This window comes from Hibiscus syriacus, unplaced genomic scaffold (assembly GCF_006381635.1).
Source record: "Hibiscus syriacus cultivar Baekdansim isolate YM2019G1 unplaced genomic scaffold, ASM638163v2 tig00110447_pilon, whole genome shotgun sequence".
Lineage (NCBI taxonomy): Eukaryota > Viridiplantae > Streptophyta > Magnoliopsida > Malvales > Malvaceae > Hibiscus > Hibiscus syriacus.
The window spans coordinates 156,405-179,657 of NW_024062742.1; the positions used below are offsets into that span (position 1 = coordinate 156,405).

The following is a 23,253-nucleotide window of genomic DNA, read 5'->3' on the forward strand; positions in this document are numbered from 1 at the left end:
CATCTAAAGGGCAAAGCACTACTACTCAATATTATGATAATTGCTTGAAAGGAACTGATTACTACTCAATGTGGATGGGGAATTTTTTTTATCTTAATTGATCAATTCCATGCTATGAAAGTTATCTAACCAATTTGTTCATCGCTTTGATTTGAGTAAATTACGCATTTAGTATATAAACTATAAATTTTGGTTCGTTTTGGTACTTAAACTTTTAATTTTTTCAAAATCAAACTTAAAGCTTAGTTATTATTTTATTTTAGTACCCGCCGCTAAAAACTTTATTTTTTGTTTCATTTTAATACCACGTCCAATTTTAATGTTAAGTATTGAAAATTTTGAAAGTTTAAGTACTAAAATGGACCGAAATCTAAACTGATAGTTTATGCACTAAATGCATTAAGTTTTTAATGTCGAGATACTAAAATGAAATGAAAAATAAATATTATGTATGATTTTAGGATTTAAGGTTAGGTACTAAATACGTAGTTTACCCATTCAATTTTTACAATAACATTAAATTAATGGTTTGATTTATAATTAATCTGATTTATATGTACTTATTTGCACATAAACTTATGAAACAATGGAGAATTTTTAGAATCTATTGAATTGAAAGAAGAAGAAAAAAGTTGTAAAAGACAATGTTTTCCCTCCAAACTCATCCAAGCCAAGTCAAAACTATGAGCTTACATACAAAGCTATAACTTTAAATCGGAATACTTCCTACTTTTTCTTTTTATTTTAAAAAAATTTAAATTAATACCATGAATAAAATTAATTAAATAAGTGGGTTACTTTGTAAGTTATAAATATAAACTAATAAGTAATAGATTGAATATTGTTAATTATATTTATAAAAAAAAGGTAAAAATGCATCAGATGTCCTTGTACTTTTGAAAAAACTAATGTGATCATCGTATTATTTTTCCTCTCAAGGTGGTCTCTGACTCATAAAATAAACCCAATTTGACCTTTTGACCAACGTTTTTCGTCGTTGACTGTTAGACTAGTGCTGACGTAGTAGTCCACGATGCTAACATGGCAGTCCATTGTGATTGATAATGTGGCAGATGACATAATAGATGAGTTAAATTAACAACTCAAACATGACAGATGGATTGTCACGTTAGCACCGTGAATCAACATGTCAACACGGTAAACTACTGGTCAAATGACTACATTGAGTTTATTTTATGGGTTGGAGGGTCATATTGAGAGAAAAAATAATATGATGATCACATTATTTTTTTTCCTAAAAATACAGGACCTCTTATGTTTTTTTTTAATTAGAAAAAAGTGCGGTGAGTATACTTAATTTATTGTTTGTTATTTTCCTAACTTTCAAACGTTGAACCAGTTCATTTGGTTTGACATTTTCGTTCTCTTTCTATATTTTATTTATATAAAAATAAAAAAGATAATATTAATATTTTATTTATATAAAAATAAAAAGATATGCCTAATACACTTGGTAATAAAATAGTACAGCACGTTAATGCTATTTTATTTATGTCAAGTCGAATATGGCTAGCTGCAGTCCAATATCTGAAAGGATATTAAATGACATATGTTATCGACTATATAAAATATGAAACATGAATATGTCTGAGAAAATAATTTGAGTAACCTAAAATGTATTATAATATATTATTTTAATTATTTTTTTTATTTACAAAAATAATCAACGAATTCGTAAATTAATTTTGAATTCGTAACATAAAAGCCAATTTCACAACACAGTTTTCGAATTCACAACACAAAATTCTTTTTAATCACAACTCCAACACATGTCCCAAAGTTAAAGGTTTTCATCGGACCCATGTCTATTTTAGTCCCTTTTTTACCTTACTAGAAAAGCATGACAACTTTGTCTCAAAACCAGCCGCCACCTATATCTGTGTTCATCTTATTATTACAAATGGGTTTAATTCTTCTTTCTTTGTTTTTCGTTTTTTTGCACGAGTTTTTGTTTTTTGTTTGTTGCAGAGGTTTTATGAATGCGAATCAAGGGATGACCAATCCCCAGACGGATGCTTGTGTTCCTTTGGTTGATTCAATGTCACAAGATTCACAGGCTTTGAAGCAGGAGAGGATAAGGGGGGAAAGAGATGAGCTTGCAAAACAAATAAAGATGAACACAGATATAGGTGGCGACTGGTTTTGAGACAAAGTTGTCATGATTTTCTAGTAAGGTAAAAAAGGGGGCTAAAATAGACATGGGTCCAACGAAAACCTTAACTTTGGGACATGTGGTGAGTTGTGATAAAAAAAAATCGCCTTGCGAATTCAATTTATGTGTTACGAATTTTAAATTCGAGTTACGAATTCGAAAACTGTGTTACGAAATTGGCTTTCGTGGTGTGAATTCAAAATTGAGTTGCGAATTCGTTGGTTATTTTTGCAAATCCAAAAATAATTTGTTAAAATCGTATATTATAAAAACATTTTTTGTCACTCAAATTATTTTCTCGATAGGTTAATACCAATGTATTTGATCATACATTATTTTCCGACATCAAACCAGTGTCTTTGTCTTCTTAGGGTTTTAGTGGTTGGGAAGAGGTTGGCCTGGTCACCGTGCCCTGCTTGTCTCGTTGGTTCCACTTATGTTTTAGGATTTTCACCCATTGCTCTATAAGTGGGATCCAAAACATTACTTAACGACTTCTAAAAGATGCCGAATTATACGTCTTTGAAACGACGCCGTGACAATCGTAACGTTATTAGTTTGCGGGCATCCATGCATTTTGAGAGAAAACACGGAATGTTTCATATATTTTCATGAAAACTCAAGGTGATCTATTTGATTTACGATCATAATCGTAAATTAAGTAAATAATTAGAATAATTTCTTATAATCATTCAAACAAAACTAGTAATTTAAGATCGTAAGGATCATACGAGACAAGATTAAAAATCTAACCAAGAAACTCGAACAAAGATAGATACAAATAGATCTGATTGCATCGATAAATGAATCACAAAAGGGGATCAAACTATTGAAAGACCACCGACAAAATCACAAATCAGACTCGAGCAATGTGCAAAGCTATCCATGAACGTAAAACGGGTATCAAAATCCACTCCGAAGGTCCAAAGCATGAAATATCAAAAGGAAATCAGATAAGCGTTATCTTAATCAGTCGCGACGATGTCGAATCAACCCTTAGAAGAAGAAAAAATGACCAAACGATCGAAAAATATACCAAAAGACAAAAGAAAACATACTACAAAAGTATATAAAAACGTGTCATACATGCAAACTTATTAAGAATAAAAAAATATATATACCATGTAAAAAAGAAAAACAATAAAAAAATATTCCGACCGTCGGCAAACAACATTAAAATTAAAGTTGATACATATTATTAAAGAACTCAAATGGGTGCAAACTTTGACTTGATTGTTGACTTGATTGTTTGTTATTAAACCAATAATTTGTTGACCATCTCAAATAGTTTAGAAGTACTTATTTCTGGTTTATATCTTACACACGAACAATTTAGTAAGATGCCACGTGTGGACTGTCGGCATGAAGACATTGATTTCATACACTAGAAAATGAGGTCGGACCAATCGAATCTACAAAATGGAAAATGACAGCGGTCCTAAACTACTTATTTCTTTAATTTGATTCTGAAAGTTTTTATTCATATTAATCTAGATGTTTAATATTTTTCCTTTAATTTAACCATTAATTTTGATTATATAACATATTTTAGTTACTAAAGATCTAAATTCTACCGACGAGATTGTTTCAAATGGTAAGTAACTTGATATCGCTTAAGTAAGAATTCAGGTTCGAGTCTTTACATACGTAGAAAATCTATGTTGAAGGTTCACCCACCAAAACTAAGTATGCGACTCGAGTCGGTCTATATTAATCATAACGAAACCTTGAAAATCGAGTACAACCAAAAGAGATAAGATCTAAATTCTAAGATTAATACGAACATGCAAAAGTTTCACGGATGAAACTAGAAAAATATATGAACTCAAATATTAATCTAAACAAGAATTAAAAGATTAAATTAAATAGATAATATTTAGTTTTGTTTCACTTTAGTACCTCATTGTTAAAAATTTAACGCGTTTAGTACCTAAACTATCAATTTTGATATATTTTAGTATTTAAACTTTCATTTTTTAAAATCATACATAATATTTAGTTTTTGTTTCACTTTAGTACCTCATTGTTAAAAATTTAACGCGTTTAGTACCTAAACTATCAATTTTGATATATTTTAGTATTTAAACTTTCATTTTTTAAAATCATACATAATATTTAGTTTTTGTTTCACTTTAGTACCTCATTGTTAAAAATTTAACGTGTTTAGTACCTAAACTATCAATTTTAATCCGTTTTAATATCTAAACTTTTAGTTTTTTTTAAACTTCATGTTAAATTTTGAACATAAATACCAAAGTAAAGTAAAAACTAAAGTTTAAATATGATTTTTTAAAAAATAAAAGTTTAAGTATTAAAATGAACATAATTAATAATTTAAGTATTAAATACGTAATTTATTTATTGAAAATAGAGTGAAAATGTTGATGGTTCAAGACGAATTATATGATGTTGCACGCGGGTGACCGACGTACCAAGTCCCAACAGTTTTATAGAACTTAAATTAGACCGATTCAAAGTGCCCATTTTCATCAGTTCATTATTTTTGTTTAGCTTTATAGAACTTAAATTAGACCGATTCAAAGTGCCCATTTTCATCAGTTCATTATTTTTAGGGTAAGGTGGCACTATCTTGTCCCTAAAACTACAATTTTACTTATGAATCATATGATATGGAACCACCTATTTGGATCGTGTTGATTTGGTACGAAGAATGAAAACTAAAACATAAATCGACAATTATGTAAAACACAATTTATTCATCAACACGTTTAGACCAAAGTAACATTATGCATGCAAAAACCGCCACTATTTTCAAGGTGGTCGGACGGACCCAACACCTTAATGAAAAGGAACCGTGACCGAACTTGTTAATGAGAATTGCCATTTTTGCACATTCGGAAGGTAGGCTCCACCACATGTAGAGGCTTAAACAATAGGGACTGCGATGTTTGAGCAAAGCCTTTATGATCGTGTTTGTTAATAAGGTGGTTTTTGGTCCAGCAACAAAGCTGGATTATGACAATTTTATCTAATTAACCTTTATCCCCTCTCAAATTTTGAATTGAATACTTCTTAAATTCGTATCAACTTTGAAACTATACGATTTAATCTTCTTTCGTTGTCTAATTCTACCTTGGTCCAAATTTTATTATTATAGTACTGTCATATCAGTAAAAAACTCATCTCGACACGGGTACATTCTCAAATCTATCCCTACACCCACTATCCAATTGAATATCCACCATTTATTTTGTACCCGTCTATATCGGCCTATACCATAATAAAAGACATAACTAAAATCTAGAAACATAAAAGACAAACACCATAATAAAAATATTTATACCTTAAACATTTGATTAAATTACATGTCATGTCTTATAAAATTTTAAGATTTACAGAATAACCTCTGAAATTATACTTAAATTCATAATGATCCAAAAATTATATAGTGAGTAGTTAGTTGGACGGGCGGATGCGAGACATATAAGGTCACATTCTCATCACCTACCCACCTACCCACTACCCATGGGTATAACTTTTTAAATCTACAATTTTTTATCCCTGTTCCAACCCTAACCCTAATCATGATTCATGCATGAGTCATTTACATGCAAGGTTCGTATAAACATTTGGATTACCTCCACTCCCGTTTGTTGTTCAACTTCTCTTTAGATCAACAACTATGACACTGATGTTATCCGAACTATTTCGTCCCAAAGCCAGCCGAGTAAGCAGTGTGGCGGCAAACACGCTGCGAGACGGATACAACGGTTCAGCCCCTTCATCTTTCTGGGTCGAGTTCAACACACCATTGCTTCCTTCTTTAAGACACTCATGAGCTACTTCACAAGCCATGTCCCTAGATAACACATCCCACAAACCATCGCTTGCGAGAATTAAGCACTCGTCTTCGGGTTCTCTCTTTGTGACTGTTATCTCCGGTTCCGATGTTACAAACGGTTTCAGGTATTTGTCTCCTGCTCAGAATAAGCATTCATGGCATCACTATTTAAAACACGAGACATCGAATGAAGCAATTTGGAATCTTTATGGCTTATGCAGATTTCAATAAAACCTTACCTATTGCCCTGGACATGGCAAGAATGCCTTCAACTCGTGCTCCATTTACAAAGATAACCCGACCTCCAGCTGCTTCAATCCGTGCAAGTTCATCTGCTCTGTCCGGCTGAAAGCAAAACCAATATCCAATATGCTATCAAACAGGGACGGATCCAGAATATTTTAAATGAGATTACAAATAAAATTTCAAGTACTAATAGAATAAAAACTCAAATTTTAAAGTGGATAAGAAAATTTTCATGATAAGCATCATCCATAAAATAATTAATTAATTAAAAAAAATCAGATTTCAGAGCGTATCTCGCGGATTAAATAGTAATTCAGTTAATCGTTTGAAAAATATAGAATAAGCTACTCCTAATCGTAGACGGTAATTATATAGAAGATAATTGACCTCACAGAAAAAGTCAATCGGCATTTCTCACATAACGAACCTTATGATCGAAACTCATAGGAATGGCCTTCGCGCCGCGACAGAGGACGGCGCGTGAGTCACCGCAATTGGCGACCACTACGTGGTCCGGCGTCAACAGGGCTATCACGGCTGTAGTACCACCGAGGGCCACCTCCATCGAGTGGCACCCACAACGGTGTCCCACGCTTCCACAAGCGCACGTGCTCGTTGCCACCGCATCCATCCTCTCGAAGCTTCTTTTCATAGCGCTTCTCCAGCTCTCCTCTCGAGACCTGCTGTCCTTGCCACGCTCGTTCTTTTCGGTGCAATTCACGCGCATCAACTCTTCCTCTACGAACACGTGCACCTTTTCCCTGCACATTGCTGACACCTGCAGAAGGAAAAAGGCCACTTAGAAAAGCTATAACCAGAAATCAGATAGTGATATGACAAATTCACATGTGCTGCTGTTAACAAAGAGCACGAGCAATCGCCATTTTTTTTAATTCTCGAAGAGAGAGAACTTTACATGAGAACCACCGTGACCGTCGTAAACGGCGAAGAAATGAACCGGTCTCTTAAGATTTACATCGGGCCGGCAGAGTTCGGACCGTACAGATACGGCATCCTCCATCTCACGTGACCTCCCGGAAATCGACACCGTCCCGTAAACCGGCCCGTTACTAAAATCCGCTAACGTCTTCACCGCAGTCGATTCCTCCTCGCCGAAAGAAGTATGCGTACTGTTAGTCACTACATGATCGCCGGCGACCTCCCGCATGCGTATCCGCTTCCCCTCGCGAACGTAATCCGAACTCTCTCCGTAACCCTCCGTTTGTCCCGGACTCCGCAACGCTCCAGCACCGGACGACGCTGAGATTGCCGCATGCCTCCTCAACTCGATCCTCCTCCTCCGCCGTTTCCGGCACTTCGCAGGCGTATCATCAACATCGTCATCGCTCCACATTCTGCTACAAACCTCCGTCATTGAAAATATCCTCCGGCTAGCATCGTTCAACAGGTCATCTCAAACTAAAAATAAAAATCAAAGCATCAAAATACAATACTCAACTTATTTGAAACGTGTAGTGTTTATGTCGTACTTCTCGTGTTAAAACTTGTAAGCCTTCTACTGGGCAAGAGCCAGATTCACGCGAGACTGCTGCCCGGGATGCTACCCCTTTCCAACAACCATTCGCTTCCATCGTGACACGTGTATAACATGGCGCTTTATCTTTTTGCTCGTAGAACTTCTCTTTTCGTTGTTTCCTTATCAAGTCAATTTCGCGTATCGCGATATATTAGGCGGGAAACGTTTTCAAAAGGATGTGGATACTGGAAAATCCGACGCGTGTAAAGGAATCTCCGATAAGTAGCGGCCCCGACCTCTTCAAAGCGGAAGTGGTTATATAAGAGACTGACACCTGTACATTTATTGAGTTACGGGGATGGCCCACATGGAATACGTTTTTCTTTTTAAATGTTCTTTTCTTTTCGGCGTTTTAAAAAAAAAAATCACCTGTCACCGTATTATTTATCAATCTAATAACGGTTAGACTATATTTTTCGATTTAACAATATTTATAGTAAAGTATGCCTTCTGCAGCGTGTTATATGATGATTTGGCGTCACGTGTGCTAAGACGCATCCCCTGCGACGCGTCTTATGTTTACATGGATACACGTTGGTATAGCGCGACCCATGGGGTGCGCCTTACGTCACGTAAGGTATAGCACGGGTCAGAGGTCGCGCCTGACCTTTTTAATTATATATAGTGAGGGGCAGATACCGCACCTTGTATAATTATTATAACTTTTCTCGGCTATAAATACCATTCTCTTCGGGTTAAGTTCCTTGCATCTCACATCTCAACTTATAAATTAATACAACAATTTCGTCAACGAGTCAATAATTATGACAAATTTCTCATATTTTATTTAGAAGTTCGTGCGATTTTTTCGTTATAAGATAATTTTATGATAATTTTTTTATTATATTTATTGTTTATTATGATTATTTGAAAAAATATTATACTAATTATTGTCAATTAATTTCTGTTAATTAATTTATGTGTTTGTAAAATTAGAAAGCGAGAATATACGTCAAAATAGTTTTGCGGTGCAGATAATAATATAAAATTATATTATTTAAATTTTTTACGTTTATGTGTAAACATTTTATTCTGTTATATTTTTGTTTATATATTATTTATTTAATCAACATTGTTTCAGTTGTTTTTTTTTGCATATATAATATTGTCGCACTTTTAAACTCAAAGAATGACGCGACTTTCAGCTATTGTTTATTATGATGGTGAAATTCGAGAAGATGAAACCGGCGTTGTTTTCGTATCAAATGACCGTGTTAAAATATCATTGAAGAGAAACATAATTCTTGAGGAGTTGATAACGAAGATTTCGATGAAGATTTATGTTGGAAGTAGTAGAAGAAGGTCGTCGTTGCAGTACAAATTTCCAACATCATTGTTGCCATTAACTTATACAGCGTTCGAACTTTTGAACAATGATGATGTTGAAATGATGGTTGAAGCTCAAAGTAATTATTCAGACGCCGATATTGAGATGTATGCACATTTTATTCAAGTGCGTGCCGCTCGGGGTCAATCATTAAGCTCCCACTATGGGCTGGCTGAACAAGTTGATCAAGTTGACAGCCCGACGACAGTAATGTGTAACGATTTTAATGTCATAATGGGGAGACATTCATCTGCAACTCCTTACGATATGTACCAAGGTGGGTCGATGAAAAATCTGTATAACAACATCGCGTCCAGTTCAAGGGGAAGACATTCATCTGCAAATCCGTTTGACCTTAATATGGAGATGCCATTGACGCAACCATCTGTGCAGTTTCCATTTGACACGATGACTTCTAGCTCCAGGGGGAGGCATTCGACTGCTAGCTCCAAGTTTTTTCGATCTGAATGTCGATATGTCTTCCAGTTCAAGGGGAAGGCGCGCAAGTAGTATGTTCTTCGACCTAAATGTGGAGAGCATGGAGGAACCATCATCTCCATCAGAAGAATCGCTTCGTGAGCCTGGTGCGGATGGTGCTGAGACTGGACTATTCATTCACCCAGAATCACTGCAATTCAACTCCGATGGTGATGTAGATGAAGTTCCAGCAAATGTGGCACAAACTGACCCTCCAGCACACATGTATGAAACTGATTATGATGCAATGTACGGGTCAGAATTTACGGATATGTCTCATCTCGATGACTATGGATATTACTCATAAATAAATAATGGTGAGTTATCTTTAGGTATGGACTTTTCAAGCAAGGAAGAAGCGATGATGGCTATCAAAAATTACAATATCCGTAATTCCGTTCAGTCCAGAGTTGACCGCTCCACGACCGAAAAATATGTATACCACTGTGTCCGACGCGAACACGAATGCAATTGGATGGTTCGCGTATCGAAGAGGAAGAGGAAAAACAACATATGTGAACTAATAGTATACAACGGTCCTCACACATGTTGTGCTGGAGGGGTTAACCAAAATCATCCTAACTTGGACTCTGAAGTGATATGCCAAGCCATCATGACCATGGTAAAAGCAAGCTCTCATATAGTTGTTGCTGTGTTGATTTCAGCTGTACAATCGTAGTATGGGTACACTGTCTCCTATAAAAAAACTTGGTTGGCAAAACAAAATGCCATTGTCAAACTTCATGGCGAATGAGATGCATCTTACAACGAACTTCCAGGCTGGTGCGGAGGTTGAATCCTGGGATAATTGTGGACTTTGAAACCTCCTATGCATACCATAATAATCGAGTTCTCCACTTTTGTTGTCATCAAGTAACAATTGATGAGGAAATGATGTATTTGTTTATCAAATAATAATTCTTGTACTTTAATTTGCATTTACTTCAAGTTAATGTCATTCGATAATCGCTGATGAAAATATTAAAAAAACGATACAATAATACGAGATTGGACGTTTGCGTTATATGTTATTATAATAAAAGAGATAATAAATGAAAAACTTAAGAAAGTTATCGAACAATTTGGTACTTCAAAATAATTTTAAATACAACAAACTTACAATAAGTATTAAATGGTAAATGATAACCAAATTACAATAACTGATATTAAATGGTAATAAACAAAATTAACTAAAATACATTAAAAAAAGTCAAACAAATTTAACAAAATAAAGTAAGTATTAAATGAGAAATAATAAAAATTACAATTAAAAAGTCCAATAAACTAAATAAAAATATAATAAAAAAACAAAATCTATCGATGTATGCGACGCGAATGTGTTCCGCATGGTGGTGGCTGTCGATCTCGAGGAGAATTTCTTCGTATCACTGGTTGTGACTCCTCGCTGTCATCACCATCGTCATCGTCGTCGTCCTGAGTAGGTACATTAGGTTGATGAGGAGCCGATGACGATGAAGCACCTCCATAGAATAAGTACCATGGAGGTGTATGACTGACTATCACACCGGCTTGCGAAAACTGTGAAAACTCATAAAACCCAAACATCGCTGAGTGTGAAAACTGTACAGGAGATGTCTGTGCTGCAGCCATAGGTGATGAGGTTGAACCCACCAAATATCCAGTATATGAACCTCAAGTCGGATCTGCAAATATAGACTCATAATAGCCTCCAGGAGGGGTCATCTGTGACGATGGTGGCGGCAGCGGTGGCAGCATCATATATGGTTGCGGTATATAAGCCGCTGGATACGGTGGCTGCTGTGAAGGTCATGTTAGTGCAGCTGAGGATGAACCGGAAGCACCTGCTCTTCGTCCACGAGTCGGGGGACGATGGTGCTATGTCGGTGAATGTCTCTGTCGACATCGCGAAAAGATCTGCCCTCGTGCATCCTCGGGAAGTAGAAACAATTTCCCGTTACTGTTGAACCACTGGTAATAACCGTCAACAACCATCAAAAGGTCAAGTAAAATGGGCTCTCTACGGGGAAGGCGCTGATGTCGATCCTCCCACAACACGACCCACGCATGATGCCTCACCAGCCAATCTGTATTTGCGAGGTGCTTCTGGAATTGGTTGAAAACAACCAAATTGTCGGAGCACGCGATCAGTGGAGTTCCACTCGACGGTCGTATAACAGATCAAGGGGACCATCACTATCCAAATATCTGATGGGCCCCTCAACTCATGTGGGATCACCGCCCTCACATCATCAGTAGAATATGACACCCATTCAAACTAAAACAAATATATATAATTTTTATCAAAATAATAATCTAATTATATAACTATAATCTAAAATCGATTTTTAAACATTAAAATTCATACATGTGTGCCAGCATTCTGATCGATTAACACTCTAATTTTTTATAGATCATCAGGTAGCACCTGATGATTTTTCCTATCAGTAGACCACCTATTCAAAAAATATAATTTCTTATTCACTGTATAAAATTATTAATATACAAAATCAGTTTTATAATTACCTCAAGAGTAGCGGAAATACGAATGGGTTCTTGACAATGGGACATAAAAAGGGCAATCGATACCATGCCCAAGACTGCAGCAGCAGGAGACATCCGCCGATAGCATTACGCTTGTAGTCAATGTCTCAACACATCTCCCTGTACAAGCAAGCCAAAACTGTCGAGCCCCAACTGAGTGATTCGGCCATATGAAATTCGCCAAGATGTTGCAACCACATACAATGAACTTGGTTGCGTGATTTGTACGGCATCAACAACCCTCCTATCAGCTGCAGTATGCATGCCCGTGCATACTATTTAACTTCATCGTCAGACGCGTCCTCGCTCAACTCCCTAAAATTGGCATCTAACCAATTTAACGATATCCGTTCACCGTTAAAATTTTCCGGGATACGTCCTAAACTAACCCGGCACAAAGTAGTCCAAGAACCGGAAGCTATCCCTGATATTACACCTTCATCCACCGGAAGCCCCAGGTGCATAGAAACATCCTCAAGCGTGATCGTGCACTCTCCGTACGGAAGATGGAATGTGTGGGTCTTCGGCCTCCACCGCTCTACTAAGGCAGAAATAAGGTCTGGTTTTATCTTACAGTGACCCTGATATCTACCTAGGTGACCGAATCCAACCTCTACTAAATACGACATTACACGAGTAGGTATAACTAACTTAAGGTTCATAATAAAATGATCTAATATATGGTCTCTCTCCTAAAATATAAATAATTACACAAATTAATTTTTAAACTAATAATCATGCATTAAATTAATTAATTAATTAAATTAAAACGTTAAAATATTAACATATCAGCAAAGTATCGAGATATATGATTTCCATCCAACCAAAGTAGACCGCCTTCCATTTTATATCTGTAAAAAAAATTAATTAAATAAAATATTAAACAATTAAAATAATTAAATAAATTACTAAAAAAATACTAAATATAATAAAATATACCTTAATAAGAGAATATAAGAGTATTTGAGAGAAGTTGAGAGAGGATTTGGTGTGATGAAAGTGATTGAGAATGGGGTATTTATAGGGAGGGATGGTAGGAGTGAATGGGCGGGGATAATTTGGTAATTAAGGGTATAACGCGGTTTAGGGGCCGCACCTTTCTGACGCGTGTCAGAATCACAGGTAAGACTCGGCCCCTACGCCGCGCTATACCCTTAATTACCAAATTACCCCCGGTCGTTCACACGTGTATCCATGTCAGCATAAGGCGCGTCGCAGGGGGCGTCTTACCCTACGTGGCGTCAAATCAGCGTATAGTGCGCTGCAGGGGGCGCGCTGCAAAGAGTGTTAGATCAAAAAATATAGTCTGACCGATGTTAGATCGATAAATATACCGATCACCGATGATTTTTTTTTTTAAAAAAACGCCTTTCTTTTTTGTCGCACTTCCAGTGTGATACATGGTTGACAGGTTGGCAATAAGATAAAGGTCAGTGTCCGAAGAAACAACGCTAGCGTCACAAGCCACTGGAGGAAATAAAGTAGTTGTCGATAAAAGACCAAATTGATAAATAAGGAAAATATAGGACCAAATTGATAAATAAGCTAAACAAACGGGAGGAAATAAACTAACCTTTCTTTGCCAACGAAAGAAACCTTTTGATGATATAAAATCCGTAAAAACAGGCTGAATTGATACACGTGTCCACCGTGTGGGGGCATCTGTGATATAGAAATTAGTGACCGTAAAGGGCCACTGATTGTGTCCTACTCCTAAGCGCCTTTTTTTCTCCTTCTCTATCTTATCTATCCATTTATTGAAAGCCATGCGTTTTGAATTCGACACGTGGCTGTGTTGGAGGTCAATAAAATTTTTTAAGGTGACGTTTGGTTCGATGGAATCCCTTGAAATTGGTAAGAATTAGAATCCAATTCTACCACTTTCCCATGTTTGGTTCAAGTTTTTCAAGAGAATTGGAATCCCTGATGGAATTCAATTCCATGAGAGAAAGTGAATTCTATCAAAAAATGGATGGAATTCAATTCCCTTGTTGGAGAGAATTGAAATTTGACCATACTACCATCATCAATCATTTGGTAACTTATTCATATATTGAATAACAATATTTTTATTATTATTTCGGGTCGGGTCTGGTTTCTAATTCATATATTAGGGTCGGGTCGAGTGAAACTTTATTTTGGTCGGATCGGATCGGGTTTTTTTAAGTGTGATATTCGGGTCGGGTCGGGTAGGATTCGGGTTTAGGGTGAAAAAAACCGGATCGACCCGAAAATATATATAATTCAGGTCGGGTCAGATTAAGTCACCGTTTTTATTAAATAAAAATAATTTTTTATTATTTCAGGTCGGGTCGGGTCGGATAAAACTTTATTTTGTTCGGGTCGGGTCGGATTTTTTAAGTGTGATATTCGAGTTGGGGTTTTTTAAGTGTGATATTTGGGTCGGGTCGGGTCGGGTTTCTAATTCATATATTGAATAAAAATAGTTTTTGATATATTTTTTGGTAACTAATTAACATACTCCGATTGGAATGTATCGAAATATTGCTCTATCTTTTGGTAGCTTATTAACATATTTCGATTGCGATGATTTTAACTTATAATGTTTATTAACATGATTTTTATAATTTATTGAAATGAATAATCAATCAATAAAATGAAAATTTAATATTTTTTAATTTTTTATAATATATTACTACATGTAAGTTGTAAAATAAATTAAAATAAAGCAAAAAAATAAGAAGGGAACTTCTGTCATTTTACATTACTGAAATCAAATTCATCTGACATGTCTGCGAACCAAACAGAATATGGAATTGGATTCTAATTCTATTTCCTGTCAACCAAACAGAATATGTAATTGGATTCCAATTCTTACAGATTCCAATTTTTTCACAGATTTCAATTCCTTCATAAACATTTCAGCGAACCAAACGCCACCTAAGGGTGTAAATCATTTGGAATGATTATCAAATATTTGATTTTAATTTTTTTATTAATACGTTTTAAATTATTTTTATTATAAAATTACTATATTTCATCAATAATTATATAATAGAAATCAAGAATGAAATTATATGATGAAAAAAGTAGTATTAAAAGGACATATTTTTGATACGTTGAGGATATTGGTGGTAAACAAGTCATTCACATCATGTTTTGGTCGAGTCATTTTGGATCGGGTTATTTCAAATCTAGATTATATTCAATTTTATTTTATTTGAGACAAATCAGGTCTGGTTTAGATTTAGTTTGGATGTATGATAAATTGGGTAGGGTTGGGTAACGGATCGAGTCGGATCGGGTGGCTATCGGATTAGTTTTTTTCCGGTTCGGATCAATACTGAATCGATTGATTTTGGGTCAGGTAAATATCAAATCTATTAGATTTCAAGTCAGATTAATTTTAGATCGGTTGATTTTCAGATCAGGTCAATATCGAATCGATTGATTTTCGATTTGGGTTAACCTTTGGATCATGTCAATTTAAGTTAAATTGATTATGAGTCTAATAAAAAATATATAGAATTAGTGTTATATTCTTGTAAAAGTATGTATTATTGTTTATTAATCTTATCATTTAGGCTTAATTCAGTTATAAGTCTAATAAAGTATATATAGATTTTTTGTTCAAATTGCGTTCGATTGGGATTAATTTTGGATCAGGTTGAATTCGATTCGGGTTGCTTTTCAATTCTAATTAATTTCGATTCAGATTAGTTTCGAGTCAAAATGGATATTGATCCATATTGAGTCAATTAAATTTTGGATTGGAATATGGTTTGAGTCGGGTGTGGTACGGGTTTCAGATTAAATTTAATCATCATATTCAAATTATATCACATATTAAATCGAATAAATCGGTTATAATCGAGGATAGTGTCAAATTGGGTGGTTATTGTTCTTGCGTTTGGATAATGGAATTCATTCAATGTTAATGCCACAACAATCAGTTGAATAACATAATCTACTATCAATCCAGCTGGTTCTAATGTCATGATTGGTCCAATAAGATTGTTTAGGTTGCATTTTCAACTAAACCAACCAAAAATCAATTAAATTGAAAAAAATAATATCAATAATTTTTTGTTCATCAACAGAAATATTGAATTTATAATATAATTTTGACTTTAATAATATACATAAAAAAATAGCTTTAATAAATGTGAACTACAAATCGTATAAACGTAAATGAAGTTAATTGTGAACAAGATCAATACATGTTAAAATTTAAATTATACTAAATTTAGACCGAACACGTACATGATCTACGTATAATCATTTCGGGAAAAAATGTATTCAACCAACAGTGAATAAAACAATTACCATTTCCTTAATAGCAGATATGCAATGTCATGAACATCCTTTCTCGGATGTTGGATGTGGCTGTCGCGGAGGGTGTTTTCAAGTTTCATCCAAAGTGTAAGCGTGTTCGTCTGATCATTTCTATTTTACTGATAACTGGTAAATTTTATTTAAGGGTACGTTTGGTTCACGGAATATAAGATTATTATTGAGAATAAAAGATTATCAGGGAATAAGATTATTGAGAATGTTGTATTTTGTATTTGGTTGGTTTAGCAGGAATGTAAGATTACCGTATTTGGTTAAAGAAATAAAAGATTATTGAAATGTATATTTGACCAAATTGTCCTTATTATATATTTGTATAATGTTACAAGTTGGAATATATATATATATATATATATATATATTTAAAAAATTTAAATTCGTAATATTTATATAATTTTTTTACAAAATTAAAAATATAAAAAAGATTTAATGAAATGGTAAAATTTTATTTTAACCCCTGAACTTCATATAAAATTTTAATTATAGACTTTTTTTTATAAATCTAAAATAATTAAGGATAAATTTATAATTTAATATTCGTAAAATTTTTATTATTTAATGACAGAAGAAGATTATTTTTGAAAAAAAAATAAAAATTTAAGGGCATTTTAGTCAAAAACGCTAGTAATGTTATAATACCAAAGGGAATGGAGGTAATGAAATTGCCGATAATATACCCAAAAAAATCTACTATTGGTGATAAAACATTACCGAGAATGATATTACCGGCCAAACCAATAGAAAAAATAAATTCCATTTTCAGGAAATCCCACAATCGTCCATCCAAACTGTCCCTAAGGGAAATATTGTCTGTGGTGGGAGTTATGTGTGTCTTGCAAGAGTTTTATAAATATTCTGGGTTGTAGTTGAATTCTCTTAAGAGAAAGGTGTTTGCTTCGGGTATAAGCGAGGAAGAGTTACTTGACGTTCGGGATGTTAGTAGATTCAGGGTTGGGCATTTGCTTGTTCATTATCTTGGAGTTCCTTTGATCTTTAGGAAGCTCACTGAGAGAGACTGTGTTCCATTGATTGAGAAGGTTGCTTCTTGGGTTAGTGGTTGGTCCTCTCGATTCTTATCTTATGTGGGACGGTTGCAGCTCATTCGATGCTTTCTTTAGGCATTTTATCTTCCTAAGGGTGTTGTCAAGAGGTTAGCTCACCTTTGCTCGCGATTTTTCTAGAAAGAAATTGATCAGCAAGCTTGGGGAACTCGAGTCAGCCTAAAGATGAGGGTGGCCATGGTCTTCGGGAGTCGGATACTTGGAACACTGCTAGTATTATCCACATATATGGGCGGACTCACCTTGGGATAGGGAGCGGAGGTGGAAGGTGGTGGTTGTTTTTACTCGGGTGGTTTGGAATGGAAAGACCATCTGTTCTTTAGGTGTGGGTATTCAAAGGAGGCTTGGAGTGGTATTCTCGACTTGTGTCAAACTATCAGGGCAGCTTGGCACCTGAAGGCAGGAGGTCTCTTGGGCGGTTGAGAAGCTTAAAGGTAAGACTTTCATCTCTTGTCTGCTAAGGTTGGCTTGGAGTGCGTGTGTTTAGGAGGAGAGGAATATGAGAGTTTTCAGAGGAACTCTTAGAAGTGCTACTGATTTGGCTTGAATGATTGAGGAAACTTTTATTTTGATGTAACAATCTCTGCTTCTTCTAGGTAATGAAACTTTTGTAAGGAAAAAGGGTAACTTTTTATCCCTTTACTAGACTCAATTTATCAATTTCGTCTCATCGCATTTTCGCATCAATTTAATCATCGAAGTTGGTCAGTTACGTCATTCTGTACACTATCCCTAACTTAAAACTCTAAACCCTAAAGAATAACATCATAACTTCTAAACCCTAAACCCTAAACCCTAAACCTTAAATCATGACTTAGGGTTTATAATTTAGAGTTTTAAGTTAGGGATATGATTTAGAATGATCCAATTGAGCAATTCGAGAGTTAAATTGATGCGAAAATACGATAGTGACGAAAATAATAAATTAGGTCTACTACAGGATTAAAAGCCACCCTTAAACCTTTTTGTAATTATAAAAAATAATAATTACTATTTCCTTAATAGAAAATATGCAATGTTTTTTAACTAATAATAAAAAATTAACTTGCCATGTTATAATTCTTGTCAATCTGAATCCTTCACAAGGCCCGACACAGTCTCAGGACGGGCCTTAAGCCGTCTTTAAGAAATACAGTCGGCCTCTAAATTTTTAAAACTACCGATTAAAGAAATCGAATAAATTGAATATCAAATTTTATTTATATATATAAAATATATTTCAAATAGTAAAAAAAAAATTTCAATTGATATTCAAAACCATCCCCCAATAATATATATTTTAAATTTTGTGATTCAAATTTTATTATAATACTTTACGATATGATCCATTTAATAGAAAATGATAATTTATAATGAATATAAATTTTCTAAAATTGGCTATAAAATCATAGGGATTGTTTTGTAATAATTCAATAAATTTAGTAAATATTTTTATATTTTTCAAAAAATTAATGAGTAAAATAATTATTTAAACATAGTTTAATAATTTTGAAAGACTTTACTCAATATTTATCGGTGCAAATGTATCAGAGATCCTTGTTCTATAAAAAAAATTAACGTAACTCTCGTATTATTTTTTCATCTTGAGTGCTCTCTAACTCAGAAAATAAACCTAATGTGGCCCTTTGACCAAAGCTTTTATCGCTAACTGTTGCAATATTGACGTAGCAGACCACGGTGGTGATAAACGTGATAGATGAGCTAAATTAGTAACTCAAACATGATAGATGGATTATTATGTCACTCGTATTATTTTTTTTCATCTTAAGTGCTCTCTAACTCAGAAAATAAACCCAATGTGACCCTTTGACCAAAGCTTTTCATCATTAACAATTGCAATATTGACGTAGCAGACTACGGTGGTGATAAACGTGATAGATGAGCTAAATTGATAACTCAAACATGATAGATAGATTATTATGTCAACAGCATGAACTACCTCGTCGTCACCATAACACTCAACGATGTAAAACGTTGGCCAAAGGGCCACATTAAGTTTGTTTTCTGAGTTGGAGGGATACGTTGAGAGAAAAGAACAATACGAAGGCTACATTAATTTTGTTTCAAAAGTATAGGGACATATGATGCATTTTTGCCATATTTATTTGGAGTAATTCAAAACATTCCATTATCATTCTATGGAAGAAGATGATGAATTACACGTGTACTGTTCAACTTCACGCGCACTGCAATGCAACCCGTGAAATGCTGTCCCCAATTCACTCGAGAAACAACCAAAACAAAATGCCTTTATTTCTTCATCACTTTCCTCTCTCTGTCGGAGATTTTTTTCAGTTGTCCTCGTATTTTGTTTTGACTAATTTGAATCGATTCACGTTGTATATATGATTTTGATGGGTAAATCTCCATATAAGAATTTTTTACATATATTACAACTCGAACTCAAATTTTGCTTGAACAATATCAAGTTACTTACCGGATGAATCAATCCCTATTGGTGGAGATATCTTTTTATCTTATCTAATTTAGTTAGATAAAATATTAATTTTTTTTTATTTTTATCTTAATTTTTGAGTTTCATTCTAATTAATTAAAATCAACCTACGTCGCACACCTAATTTTAATACGTGAGTTATAAATTTTCTATATAAACATAAACTTAACCTCAGTCCTTGATAAATATAAAGATTTTTGCATTCGCATCTTAAGCTTTTTGCCCCACTTCTCCATTATCAACGTATAAAAAGACAGGCAATGAGGGTTGAAAAAAGCAAAAGGACAATAAGCTTTAATGGCTAAGTTGTGGTGTTCTTTGTGCGTAATCACAATACTTGAGCTCTCACATGTGGCCATTTCACGGCGAGAACAAGTCCCAACGCCACCGCTTCCGGTGCTGCCACTTCCAACATTTTCCCAACTCAAATGGCAGCAAAGAGAGCTCATCATGTTCCTCCACTTCGGTGTCAACACGTTCACGGACTCCGAATGGGGCACCGGCAAGGAAAACCCCGCGATTTTCAACCCTTCCGGTCTCGACACCACACAATGGGTCACCGTAGCCGCCGAGGCAGGGATTTCTCTAATGATCCTCACTGCAAAACACCACGACGGCTTCTGCTTGTGGCCTTCCAAATACACTGATCACTCGGTTATCTCGAGTCCCTGGAAAAATGGCCGCGGTGACGTGGTGCACGAGTTCGTCAAGGCCGTCGAGGCTGCCGGTCTCGATGCCGGATTGTACCTCTCGCCGTGGGACCGTCACGATCGAAGATACGGTCATGATTTGGAGTACAACGAATACTACTTAGCTCAGCTACAAGAATTGCTCACCCAGTAAGATCAAAATATCAAAACCCTTCTTGTCTTTAACTTTATTGATCTTTCATGTAAATCTACTGCCTTGGATTCGGCAGATATGGGAGTGTTAACGAGATATGGTTCGATGGAGCTAAGGGTAAAAATGCGAAGAACATGTCTTATTACTTCACGGATTGGTTTGCAATGGCGAGAGAGTTGCAGGGTTCGATCAATATATTTTCCGACGCCGGTCCCGACGTGCGGTGGGTCGGGAACGAGCACGGATTCGCCGGAAACACGAGCTGGTCGACCATCAATAGCACCTTGTTGTCAATTGGAAACGGAAGCATTATTGAGTAAGCCAACTTCTAAACTTCAAAAACTATTTCCTAATATGGAACAGTAACTGCAAACTTGCAAGTAAGATAACAACACATTAGCATGAAAAATCACTCATTTAAGGAAAAGCCTTTTCCTTTTTCTCCTTGCTAATCACCTTTTTAACCTCAGTCAATTATTGGCTTAATTATGATTTGTATCTGTAACTTACGAAAATTGAAAAATTGGTCCTTTTGATTTATGGGGAATGGACCCTACTTGGGAATGGGCATTCTGCTCCGATCCTGACCTGAAAATAGAAGGGTTTTTTTTTTTATGTTTTCGACTTATCTCGATTTTTGCTGTTGTTTGATCTCCTTTAAATTTTTCTCGACTCAACACATATTTTTTCCCTCAATTTTTATTCGATAAAATTGATGTAATTGATTAATATGAATATGATATTATAGAGACGAAGACGACCCTCTCAACATAGTTTCTTCTATTCACCAAGATTAGCACTGAGAATCTTACTTAAGAAATTACTTAAGGGATCCGATTCTATTTCAATTCTAACTATCCACTTCACAAAATTCGTTAAAACCCACTCCAAATCTAAAAATTAAAAAATAAGAGTAAATTATGCGTTTAATATCTTAACTATCAGTTTTGGTATATTTTAGTATATAAACTTTAAATTTTTGAAAATCATACCTAAAATTCAGTTTTTGTTTTATTTTAATACACATGTTTAAAATTTAACAGTAATTTTTGGGGGGAAATTGAAAGTATAGGTACCAAAACGGACCAAAACTAATAGTTTAGGTACTAAACGCGTTAAGTTCTTAACAGCGGGTACTAAAATGAAACGAAAACTAGACGTTAGGTATGATTTTGAAAAAATTGAAAGTGTAGGTACTGGAACGGACCAAAACTGATAGTTTAAATACTAAATTCGTAGTTTACCCAAAAAATAATCCAATAAAATCATGAAATGTATCGTTTCCCAATAATAAGATATCTACCTTGATTGATTAGGAGGCGTATCATTTTCTAGCAATAAAGGAATCCATGTGATAATTGTGATTAATAGCATCCTTATTTCAATAATGCAGCTATCTCAATACGGGCGACCCCGAAGGAACCAATTGGCTACCCGCCGAGTGTGATGTATCGATCCGAAAGGGATGGTTTTGGCACAAATCGGAGTCACCAAAGAAACTAAGCCAACTCCTGGAGATTTACTACAACTCCGTCGGTCGAAACTGCGTCATGTTACTCAATGTGCCACCCAACACGACCGGTCTCATATCCAAACCCGACGTTCACAGGTTAAAGCAATTCCGGACCGCGATCGACACGATATTTGGCGTCGATTTGGCCGAGAACAGTCCCGTAAAAGCCAGCAGCCAAAGAGGGGGCAGGGGTGGAGGCTTTGGACCGGAGAATGTGTTGGACGATGACCATATTTGGACGTATTGGTCACCAAGTGAGGATGGTAATGGGGACCATTGGATTGAAATGAGGGTACCCAATGGAGGGACGGGATTCAATGTGGTGAGAATCCAAGAACCGATCGGATTGGGTCAAAGGATCGTGCGGCATGGAATTTACGTGGATGGCAAGAAACTTGTGGAAGGGACCACCGTCGGATACAAGAGGCTTCATAGGCTTGGAGAGGTGATTCACGGTGGCGATGTGAGGATCATAATAAAGGAATCAAAGGGATTGCCTTTGATATCTTCTGTCGGTTTGCATTTCGATCCGTATTGGAAACCGGATCGCCATCTTATTTTTTAGTAACAAAGTAATGAATCTGGTTGAAATAAAATCCACGTTTGAAATCTCGTTTGGCTTTGATATTGCACTACTACCAAATACTAATATTATATCAAATCGAATTGAATGATTAATATGTATTACATAAGTTTAAACGTCAAATTAATTTTTAAAAGTTACTATATAATAAAATTTTATGTCAAAGGGATAAATTTGAATTTATAAAATTTTAAGGGGTGAATTTGAATTCATAAAATTCTAGGTGAGGCAAAAACAATTTTTTTAATAGAAAATACAGGAAAAAAATCTAAAATATATGGTCATTTTAAATTTTTACCCCGCCTAACCAATCACTGAGTATATAATTTTATAATTTTACTTAATCTTAAATTAATAAACATTTCAAAATAGATCACATATAAAATTAAACTACTTTAA

General features: G+C 35.0%; 2 protein-coding genes across 2 annotated transcripts; one reads left to right on the forward strand and one right to left on the reverse strand.

Annotated features, from left to right (window-relative positions):
• Positions 1–5,677: 5,677 nt before the first annotated feature.
• Positions 5,678–7,664, reverse strand: LOC120125914 (probable protein phosphatase 2C 75). Its single transcript, XM_039144233.1, has 4 exons — positions 7,138–7,664; positions 6,649–6,999; positions 6,215–6,320; positions 5,678–6,111 (listed from the first exon to the last, which is right to left on the reverse strand). Exons 1-4 carry the CDS (start codon positions 7,594–7,596, stop codon positions 5,792–5,794), a joined length of 1,236 nt encoding a protein of 411 aa, XP_039000164.1. The 5' UTR covers positions 7,597–7,664; the 3' UTR covers positions 5,678–5,791.
• A 12,468-nt stretch (positions 7,665–20,132) lies between these two features.
• LOC120125936 (alpha-L-fucosidase 1-like) lies at positions 20,133–22,880 on the forward strand. Its single transcript, XM_039144255.1, has 3 exons — positions 20,133–20,754; positions 20,835–21,074; positions 22,152–22,880. The coding sequence occupies exons 1-3, from the start codon at positions 20,213–20,215 to the stop codon at positions 22,834–22,836; spliced, it is 1,467 nt and encodes a 488-aa protein (XP_039000186.1). The 5' UTR covers positions 20,133–20,212; the 3' UTR covers positions 22,837–22,880.
• The last annotated feature ends 373 nt before the right edge of the window (positions 22,881–23,253 follow it).

Excerpts from the sequence above, each read along its gene's own strand:
- LOC120125914 (XM_039144233.1), bottom strand. The coding sequence starts at position 7,596 with ATGACGGAGGTTTGTAGCAGAATGTGGAGCGATGACGATGTTGATGAT. Across the intron at positions 7,000-7,137 it reads ACGGTCACGGTGGTTCTCAT|GTGTCAGCAATGTGCAGGGA; the intron begins GTAAAGTTCTCT and ends TTCCTTCTGCAG. Across the intron at positions 6,112-6,214 it reads TGCCATGTCCAGGGCAATAG|GAGACAAATACCTGAAACCG; the intron begins GTAAGGTTTTAT and ends TATTCTGAGCAG.
- LOC120125936 (XM_039144255.1), top strand. The coding sequence starts at position 20,213 with ATGGCTAAGTTGTGGTGTTCTTTGTGCGTAATCACAATACTTGAGCTC. Across the intron at positions 20,755-20,834 it reads CTACAAGAATTGCTCACCCA|ATATGGGAGTGTTAACGAGA; the intron begins GTAAGATCAAAA and ends TGGATTCGGCAG. Across the intron at positions 21,075-22,151 it reads GGAAACGGAAGCATTATTGA|CTATCTCAATACGGGCGACC; the intron begins GTAAGCCAACTT and ends TCAATAATGCAG.